We start from the raw sequence: 9,792 nt of genomic DNA, 5'->3' as shown, positions 1-9,792 counted from the left end.
CTCAGAGCGCTGCCCAAAGCTGCCCAGCATTGCTGCCTCTGGCAGGAGAGCAGGAGGGCAGGACACGTGCCCAGCCTGCAGCCGGCCGTGGCACAGCCACCTCCTCAGCAGCTGCCCAGAGCGGGATGCTGCTGCGCTCGCTGCCGTCTCCCAAAAGCCCTTATCCCAGCCGTGCCAAGAGGACGGGCACCCACCTCACGCCTCCGGCTGCCAGAAGAAAAGCTGCTCCCAAACGGTGTCCTCAGCCCTTCTCCAAGGGCACGTCCCACCCACGCCACAGCTGCTCCCAAGCACTTTGCCATCCGGACCAGACAGCACCTAGAACGCTTCCTTTGGAAAAACAAACCATAAATCAATGAAAAGAGATTACAGACAAAAAGGGAAAACAAGGAAAAAGGTAAGAAATCTTCCCTCTGCTGGGGCCTTGTGGAAGGCCCAAGCCCACCATGCGAGGGAAAAACCCACCCCCGGGCCAGGGCAGCCCACGCTTTCTGCCTTCCCCCTGCACTGCCCCCAAAAGTCATGCTGAGCCCAAAGCCAACAAGGGCAGTGGAGCAGCCCAAGCCCTTCCTTGCCTGCAGAGCAAAGCAGCCCATGCACAGCTTCTGGTGTCCAACCTCTGCTCCCACCATGGGGCTTTGTTTGTGTCGGGCTGGCTGCCCCAGCCCCAGCCCCAGCGCGGGCCACGGTGGGTGCTGGGGACTGTTGGCAGGGCCAGGAGCAGACTCCCAGTTCAAAACCAGCCCAGCCCATCCCCCCAGCCCTGCCAAAAAGCAGCTTGGCAGCCGACTGAAGAATTGGTTGCATCCGCCCCAGCAAAGGGGGGAACCTTTGCTTCCCGGCCAGGCTGTGCAATGCACAAATCTGGGAGCATCCCCCTGCGTGTGGACTCATCTGCAAATTCGCTGTGGAGCCTGGCTTTGGAGAAGGTGCCACAATTGAAGTCCATCATCTTCAGCTTGCCAGGTGGAGGAAGAGCTTGTCATCCTTGATGCCACCCTCCATGTCTCCAGCAGCAGCAGCCGCACCTGGCACAGCTTCTCCAGGGGCTCCTTCTTCCCTGGGGCTGGAGCAGGCTGTCAGTGCTCTGCCCAGGGCCCCGGCTGTCGCTGAAGAAGGACAAGCAAAAGCAGCTGGCGTGGGGGCCACCAGTGCTGGGAAGAGCAGCTCAGCTCCAGCAGCAGGGCTGCGCGTGCCCAGCTGAGGAGCCCTGCGCAGCGATTCAGGCAGGACAAAATCTCTGCCTTTCTTTGCTGCTTCTTGCCAAGGCGCGTGTGCAGCTGGAACTTACCGGCTCCCTGGGTCAAAGCATGCGTGTGGCTCTCTCCCTTCTCCTACGGCACGCGAATATCCTGCATCCAGGGATCACAGGATAGGTCTTCTAATGAGGGCCTTTCCGAGGAGAGCACGGATAAACACCGTCGGATGAGATTCTGGCACTCTGTGGAGTGAAAGCAGAAAGCACCAGTCAGTTGCAGAAGGCTCCTGTCCACTTTGCCACACTCTTGCCATGGCCAGGCTGTACTGTGTGTACTCAGGGCTGTGCCTAAACTTTGCCATCAATTCTTTCTTTTGCAGGAGAGCAGGGGAGCAGGACATTGCCACCTCCTCAGCAGCTGCCAGTGCAGGATGCTCCTGAGCCCCCTGCTGTCTCCCAGCACTGCTATTCCTCCCGTGCTGCAGAGATGAGGATCCACCTGGAGAGAGCCGTCGTGGGAGCGAGAGCCGGCCCCAGGTGCTGTTCCAGCCCCTCCTGAAAGGGTGCTCCCCGCAGACCATCTGGTGCAGCACGATGCCCAGGGACCAGACGGTCGCTGCCTCGCCGTAGTACCAGCCGAACTGGGTCCATTCCGGAGGGCTGTAGGATGGTGTTCCTATGGAATAGAGATGGAGTTCTTCAGGGGGACGCTGCCTGCTCCCAGAGCCTCGCCCCAGCATCCCTGGGCATGGGGGGGCCGCAGCAGCGGCACGCGGCGTGACCCGCTGCCCTCTGGCCAGCACCTGGGACTTGTGTACAAACTGGGGGTTGGAAAAGAAGCCGCTGGTGTTGCAAGAGGGCAGCGGAAGCCCTGGCAAGGCCCGAGCATTCCATGCAAAGGAAAAACCCACTTGGTGCTGGGGAAAAACCACGCTTTCATCCTCCCTGCCTGCACTGCCCCAGAAACCATTCTTAAGCCAAGGCAACCACGGGCAGCAGAGCAGTCCGAGCCCTGTCTCGCCTGCACACCAAACGGGCTGGGGCACAGGTTCTGGCCCCCCCTCTCTGTTCCCCCCACCCACGGGTGTTTCTGTGGCGCTGGCTGCCCCAGCCCCAGCGCCACTCCTGGGCAGAGTGGCTGGCGAAGGCTGCCAGCAGGGCTGGAAGATGGCCCCTCAGCCAGCGCCGCTCAAAAGCGGCTCAGCTGAAGACTCCGGCTGCCATGACTGGCAGCAAAAGGGAGAATCCCCCCTGCCACAGCCGGCTTGGGCTGTGAGATGTTGGGCCGTGAAATGTTGGGCTGTGGGATGTTGGGCCATGAGATGTTGGGCTGTGAGATGTTGGGCTGTGAGATGCCGCTACCAGGAGCCTCCCCCTGCATGGGCTCACCTGCAAAGCTGGTGTAGGCTGCGGCTTGCAGGTAGGTGCCACAGCCAAAGTCGATGAGTTTGGCCTGCCCGGTGGCCAGGTCAACCAGGATGTTCTCCGGTTTGATGTCCCGGTGCAGGACCCCGCAGCTGGTGCAGTGCCGCACGGCCTCCAGCACCTGGCGGAACAGGTGCCGCGCCACCTCCTCGCACAGGAAGCCCCGTGCCCGAATGAAGCGAAGGAGGTCCTGACACCGCTCCGGGCGCTCCAGCACCATCACCACGTTGCTGGGGAGCTCCAGCCACTCGTGGAGCTGGACGATGCCAGGGAAGCCAGCGGACACCTTGTCCAGCAGCACGATCTCCAGTGGTGCTCGGGTGCCGTCGGGCTGCGGGAGGAGCACGGTGCCGTCAGCGGGGCTGATGCCGTGCCGGGGCTCGGGAAGCCCTCAGCCAGCCGGGAACGCTCTGCGCGCTCCGCTGGCCCCACGGCCGCTCTCCCTCGAGGCGTTCTGGCGGCTTCCACCCTGCCGGGCCTCGGCTCATCCCCGCCCGCCGCGCCCCGGCTTCTCCCGCTGCCCCTCGCTCACTCACCAGCTCGCCCCAATGGCCGATGCGGTTCCGCGGCACCCGTTTGATGGCCACCTGCAAGGCAAGGGGAGCAGCGGGCTGAGCTCGCCGCCCGCCGTGCCCAGCCCCATGCTCCTTCTCCTCCTCCTTTGCCCCACGCCTCCTGCGCCCGCCGCCGGCCCCGCCACTCACCGGGGCGCCGTCCGAGAGCCGCGTGGCCGCGAAGACGCTGCCGAAGCCGCCGCGCCCCAGCAGCGAACCCAGCCGGTAGCGCTCCTTCAGGCCCTGCTGCGCCTTCCGTGCCCGCGAGACGCGGCCGTCAGCGCTCGGCCCGGGGCCAGGAACGGCCCCCGAGCGCCGCTCAACCGCCCCGGGCCGGCCATCCGCACATGGGGGCTCTTTTGGAGGGGCCACCGGCGGCTCGGGGCCGGCGGCCGCGCTCAAGAGCGGCGGAGCTCGGAGCGGGGAAGACGCTGCGGAGGCGGCGGGAGCGGCCGCGCCGCCTGTGTCCCCGGCGGGCCCCGGGAGGAGCCGAGGCCGGGGCCGGGCTCGGGGTCGGGCCAGCCGGAGCCAGGGGCTGGCGATGGTGCCCAGGAGCCAGGCACTGATGCCCGCCCAGCAGCGCCACAGCCAGGACGGCGAGAGCCGGGCGGAGGCGGGACCGCGGCGGGACGCCCGGGGGCGGGGAGGGGGCAGCCCCGCCCGGGGCCGGGGGCGGGCCGGGGGCATGGCCCGGCCGGGCCTGGGCAGAGGGAGGCCGCGGGAGGGGGGGTTGGGGAACCAAAGGGAGAGCGGGAGAGGGTGCGAGACACTGGGAGAGGGAGAGGAGGAGCAGGAGAAGGGACGCAGAGGGTTCTTAGACTCGCTGCTTTTGCGCTGCTGCCGCTGCTGCCGCTGCTGCCGCTGCTGCCGCTGAAGCGCTGGGAGCGTTTGTCCGCGTGTCCGTGTGTCCGGTGCCCGTGTGTCCGTTCCCCCCGCGCGCCCCACGGCCGAGCCCCGCGCGCCCCGGGGCAGCACGGGCCGCTCCGCTCCGGGGCCGAGGCGGAGTCCCGGAGCATCTCTTGCTCCCGCAGCCACACCAAACCCGCTCGGCCATTGGCAGCAGTTTTGCACACGTTTCCCTTTGAAGGGCTCCTCTCTACCCCCATTTCCAAGGAGTCTCCCTGCGGTTTTGGCACCTGCAGCGACAGGGCAGCGATTGGGCTTCAAACTTCAAGAAAGACATGGAGGGGTTGGAGCACGTCCAGAGATGGGATTGGAGCTGGGGAAGGCTCTGGAGGACTTCTGAGGGGCAGCTGAGGGATCTGAGGGCGCTGAGCCTGGAGGAAAGGAGGCTCAGGGGGGACCTGGCTCTCTCCAAGTCCCTGACAGGAGGGGGCAGCCAGGAGGGGTGGGGCTCTGCTGCCAAGGGAAAGCACGTGAGGAAATGGCCTCAGGGGAACCTTTGGGGTGGATGGTGGGGAAATTCTCATCCTCCGTGTCTCAACAAAGGGGGAGGGGGGCAGGGGTGGGGCACGACCTGGGGAGACGGGGTTGGTGACGCTGGGCTGGGGACACGGGAAAGGGCACGGGAAGCCAAAGCCCCGCTGAGCGCTGGAGCTGGGCTGGCACGGGGTGAGCCGGCAGCAGGGCCCCGCAGCCCTGAGGGACTCGCCCTGACGGCCGGGGAGTATTGATCCTGGTCTCTAAAAAATGAGACTCAATAAAATATCATTAAAAGGTGCCTCCTTCTTCTTCTCCTCCTCCCCCATCCCTTTTCCTGCTCCCCCCGGGCCCAGCGCCCACCCTTGGCCCCCCGTTTTCCCAGCGCGGCCGCATCCCGCGGGAGGAGCCGAGACGGAGCCGGGACAGGTCGGGCTGGGGCAGCGCTGGGCTCTGGGCCCGGCCTGGGCGCCCCCCACGCGCCCCCTCCTCAAATTCCCCTGGCGGGGGGCGCTGGGGGCGAGGGGGGGGCGCAGGCGGGGTCCGGGTGGGGAGCGCTGAGCGCTGCGGGTCTGCCTGGCAACTGGTGAGTCACCAGCGCCGCGCGCTCTGATTGGCTGAAGGTTGTTCAACGCCTGCTCTGATTATCTGATACTCGCGGGGAATTTTGGTTGGTCGTTGGGGGCTGTGGGGCGACTTAGGGGGGGGTCTCTGCACCTTTGGGGTTCGCTGGTGCCGATTTGGTGTTCAGGTGCCTCCCAAGGGCCCCCCGGGGGGGGGGGTGACACAGGGGTGACACACGGGGGTCCCCATTCCCGATCCATCCTGGGGTCTGTTCTGCCTCCTCCACTCTTGGTCCCCCCGCGGGATCCCCCAAAGTCCCTTCCCACTGTTCCCCAATAAACGGGACCGGGGCGAACTGGGAAGCCTTCCTGGGAACACTGGGAGCAGCCAGGCAGGGGCAGAGTGACAGCGGGGCTGGGGGGACACACGACCCCCCAAAATCATCGCTGGCATGGGGCGAGGGGTCCCGGCCGAGCCCGAGGCCACGGGGAGGGGCTTCGGCCGCCGGCGGCTCAGGAGCTCTGTGGGCAGAGCAAAGGGGGTGACACCGGGCTGGGGGGCCCCGGGGGGAGCTCAGAGCTCCGGGGGAGGGGGGACACGACCCCCGGGCCCCTCCTGTCACCTGCTTGCGCAGGTAGAAGCCGAGCCCCAGCGCCAGGAAGACAAAGCCCAACACGAAGCCCCCGATCCCCGCCAGCATCTTGGGGGGCGGGGGGGCAGCTTTGGGGGGTGGAGGGCAGAAGGATCCAGGAAATGGCAGCGGCTGCCAGGAAGGGACCGGAATGGACTGGGACAGAATGGGATGAACTGGGAATGAATGGGATGGACCAGGACAGAATGGGACACCAGGATACACTGGGACCAGGATCAGGACTGGGCAAGGCCACATTTGGAGCACCAGGGATTATACTGGGATATATTGGGACCACACTGAGGGCTACTGGGAACATGCTGAGGTCCAATGGGTGCTGCTGGGATATACTGGGAGTGATTTGCATCATACTGGGAATGACTGGGATTGTACTGGGAGTGACTGGAACCACAGTGGTGGTGAAAGGGTGCAATTAGAAAGATGTAGGGGGCAACTGGGATCATGCTGGGAGCAGCAGACCCATACTGGGGTCATGCTGGGATCATACTGGGAGTGACAGGGTCATGTTGCAGTTACTGGCATAGTTCTGGGAGTATCTGGGAGTGACTGGGATAGTACTGGGGGTGACAGGGATCAAACCAGACTCATACGGGGAAGTTACCTGGAATCATCCTGGGGGTGACTGGACTCATACTGGGATCATGCTTAGAGCAACTGGAACCATGATGGGGCAAAAGGCATCATAGACGGACTGACTGGGAGTTGCTGGGTTCATACTGGAAGTGACTGGAGCCGTACCTGACTCCTACTGGGAGGGACTGAGAGTGAAAGGAACCATGCTGGGCATGACTGGGAACAACTGGGACCATGGGCAACTGGGATCTTATTGGGAATGACTGGGAACATAAAAGCTTGAGTGGAGTTTTTATCCCGTGGCATTCCTGGGGTGGGAGCATGGGAACCGCTGGCAGCACCTTCGGGGCACAGCCGAGGGCTGGGGGGCTCCTCCCCCACTTCATTTTCTCTGCCCAGTTCAAATCATCCCCTCCCATTCAAATCCCCTCCGTTCACATTTTCTCCCCACCATTAAAGTTTCCTTGCCCCAATTCAACTTTTCTCCCCAGTTAAGCCCTGAGGCCCCTCCCTGCCCCCGGCTCCTCCCGGCAGGACCCGGCCGGGACCTTCTGGAAACAGCAGCAGGAAGAGTTCCAAAATTCCTCATTACTTCCATCGATTTCCTTGGTTTCCGGGGCATTTTCCTGCGGCTGCTCCAGGCCATGGCTGAGGGGTCCCCTCGGGCTCCAGCCCCTTTCCAGACCCTTTTTCCAGCTCTTTTCCTCAGCTGACCCAAAGCTGCGGATTTTGGGGGGCGGGAAGAGTCGCTCTGCTCAGGGGTCCCTGCGGTGCCCCAGGGAGGCCCCGAGGCCGCAGCGCTGTTCCCTCGGGCCCCTTGGAGCGTTTGGAATCTCCAACTCTCAGCAATCGCTGTCCGTGGCATTCAATCCCCCCTGCAGGGTTTTCCCCCAGACCGGCTTCCTTTCCAGAGGGTTTTGTGGTTTCGCTTCGAGCTGGGGCCTGAGGGCACCGGAGCGGCCGCGGGTGCCGGGGCAGGAAGGGCTGAGGGACAGCAGCGCCCCACAAACCTCCGGGAGGGGGACAAGGGCTGGAGGGGGCAAAGAGAGAATAAACACGAGATTTTAGAAAAAGCATACCTCTAAGGAAATTCGGCTTGGCTTCCAGCGTGCAGGACACGTCTCAGCGTGCAGATCACGTTTGCATGCACCAAATATTACCGCAGGCCTAGGCCCTAGGGTGTATCACCGTGTCCCTCAGCCATAGGGAGGAGGAGGAGAGAAGATCCAGCAGGCAGGAATTGTGCAGCAAGATTGATTTATTTAATTATTTTACACACTCTTTTACAGACTTTTTTCTTCATAGTCTAATTGGACAAAGGATCAGCCTCCCCTTGGGGTGATTGGCTGAAATCCTAAAACATCCATTGTCAAAAGATTTTTCTACTATACTATAAACAAAACTTTTCAAGGTTGCAGGTTGCTTGGTTGTTTACATACCCTGCTACCTCTTCTGTGAGAGAGAAAAGTCTCTCACGGACTTACAAAATAGCAAGAAAATCCTTGCTAGCAGCACTTTTGTATCTACAATGAGTGAGTGGGGTGTGGATCACATCACTGGCATCCCTCACTCGCCCACAGGCCAAGCCATCGGAGAGAGGAAACATCAGACACTAAAAAGACTGCTAGAACAACAAAAAGGTGGCAATGAGATCTCTGCCCCCATCACAAGACTGTCCAAAGCGTTGTTCACTTTTAACTTTTTAAACTGTTCCTATGAGGAACCTGATTCTCCCATCATGAGACACTTCACAAACTCTGCCAAACATAAACTGACTGAGAGACCGGAGGTCCTAATAAAAGACCCTGACACTTTACAAATACGTGGCCTGTACCCCCTAGTCACCCGGGGTAGAGGCTACGGGTGTGTTTCCACCCCAGAGGGTCCAAGATGGATCCCTGGGAAGTGGATCAAACCCTTTTTGAGACCACCTGTGGATGCCAAACAAAGGAAAGAAGCTGCCACATCCTGGAAAAGAAGAAAAACCAAGCCACCTGGAAAAAAGACTCGTCCTCCAGGCCTGAAAAACAAATCCTCCACCTCCCAGTCTCCTTAAAATGTGTCTCCCTTCCCAAAATGACCCCTCATTTTGTTTTGAAAGAGGGGCAGTCCAAGGGAGCCATTGTTATTTAAGTTAATTGTATTTGTATTAATTTTATTTGTGTTATACTGTTCCTAAAGTTACCTCCCTTGACAGCGTGATGACATCCTACCTGCTGCTGTCCCACCTGCTGCTGCAGCTCCTCCTCTGCACCGGGAGCTCCAGCAGGCAGATTCCTTCCATTATCAAGGACATTGTATGGAGTTTCTTGATGGAGTTGTTAATTTTATTAGCCATTCCCATTGTTAAGTGTTTGGGTTTGAAATCCCTTAAGCCTTTCCCCTCATTTCAAAGTAATAAAGAAGGGGGAGATGTTGGTGTGACCCAGCCCACTGCAGGGCTGGGGCTGTGTAATGCCAATCAATCCCAGCCCCTCCCCTGGATCGAGTTCCCCAAAGAGGCCGACTCAGAGGTCGATGGGCGGCTCAGAAGCCTAAGCTGCACCCCCTGGGCGGTGCCCGGGTCCAAGCCACCTCCCTCGGTTCGGGAAAATTCTCGGTTACTCAGTCGTTCATTGGCTCTGTTATAACTCCCGCCTCTCGGTTTCCCCCCCAGTGGTTCTTGTGACATTGTGTCCTCCCCCTGGCTTGTAACTCACTGGTTGTTTTCCCCTTTCACCGGGGTTTTCAAATTCCCTATAAAACTGAGGGAAAAGCCTCAGTAGCCGATCCCACCAATCCCATCACATACCAACACATGGGATTCCAGCCTTCCGAGCTCATTTGGGTAGCGAAACTGCTAACAATAAACCTGTTAGAAGTCAAACCTGAACAGCCTCTCTCTTCCTTTGTTTCCGAGCTAACGTGAGCCGATCCCGTCGGCTCCTGCCATGTTCCCTCTGCCGAGAAGCCAGCTAGCTAGCCCAGCAAGCAGCTCTTTTCCTGATCCTGAAGTTGATTCTGTGACGCACAGAAGTAACGCAGCTGGACTGTCTCTGACCTGGGGCACGCCAGAGCTCGTGCTTCGAGCACCAAACGCCGCGTTAAGCCTGACTGGGAAAGAGTGGCAAAAGCATCCGATTGTGACTGGCCCAGAGGCCCCGTGTATTCTGGGCATAGACTTCCTTCTGAATGGCTATTACAAAGACCCGAAAGGACTCAGGTGGATATTTGGGATTGCTGCTGTGGAGGCAGAGGGCATTAGGCAATTGAACACCCTTCCTGGACTATCAGAGTGATGCCTTTTCCTGGTCTTAAAATCAAGAGTCATACACGGTTAGAAGGGGAAAAGGGATTTTACCTTGGTATTTATTTTAAGGATCTTTAGGTGCACACATCCCGGTCATATGCATCGAGATGCACCCTGCTGAATCTCTCTCTGTCTCTCTCCCCCCACATTGGGTATA

The 9,792-nt window shown here is 60.6% G+C and overlaps 1 protein-coding gene across 1 annotated transcript in view; it reads right to left on the bottom strand.

The window, feature by feature from the left end:
- Positions 1 to 1,381: 1,381 nt before the first annotated feature.
- LOC138102421 (uncharacterized) overlaps positions 1,382 to 9,792 on the bottom strand; it is a 30,002-nt gene continuing 21,591 nt past the window's right edge. Inside the window, exons 11-15 of the mRNA XM_069000132.1 lie at positions 6,261 to 6,330; positions 5,744 to 5,884; positions 2,733 to 2,879; positions 1,777 to 1,839; positions 1,382 to 1,441 (exon numbers count right to left, since the gene is read on the bottom strand). Of these exons, the coding sequence (XP_068856233.1) occupies positions 1,382 to 1,441; positions 1,777 to 1,839; positions 2,733 to 2,879; positions 5,744 to 5,884; positions 6,261 to 6,330 (481 nt within the window). The remainder of the gene's footprint in view (positions 1,442 to 1,776; positions 1,840 to 2,732; positions 2,880 to 5,743; positions 5,885 to 6,260; positions 6,331 to 9,792) is intronic.

This window comes from Aphelocoma coerulescens, unplaced genomic scaffold, assembly GCF_041296385.1.
Source record: "Aphelocoma coerulescens isolate FSJ_1873_10779 unplaced genomic scaffold, UR_Acoe_1.0 HiC_scaffold_75, whole genome shotgun sequence".
NCBI lineage: Eukaryota > Metazoa > Chordata > Aves > Passeriformes > Corvidae > Aphelocoma > Aphelocoma coerulescens.
This window is presented reverse-complemented; position numbering and strand designations above follow the sequence as displayed.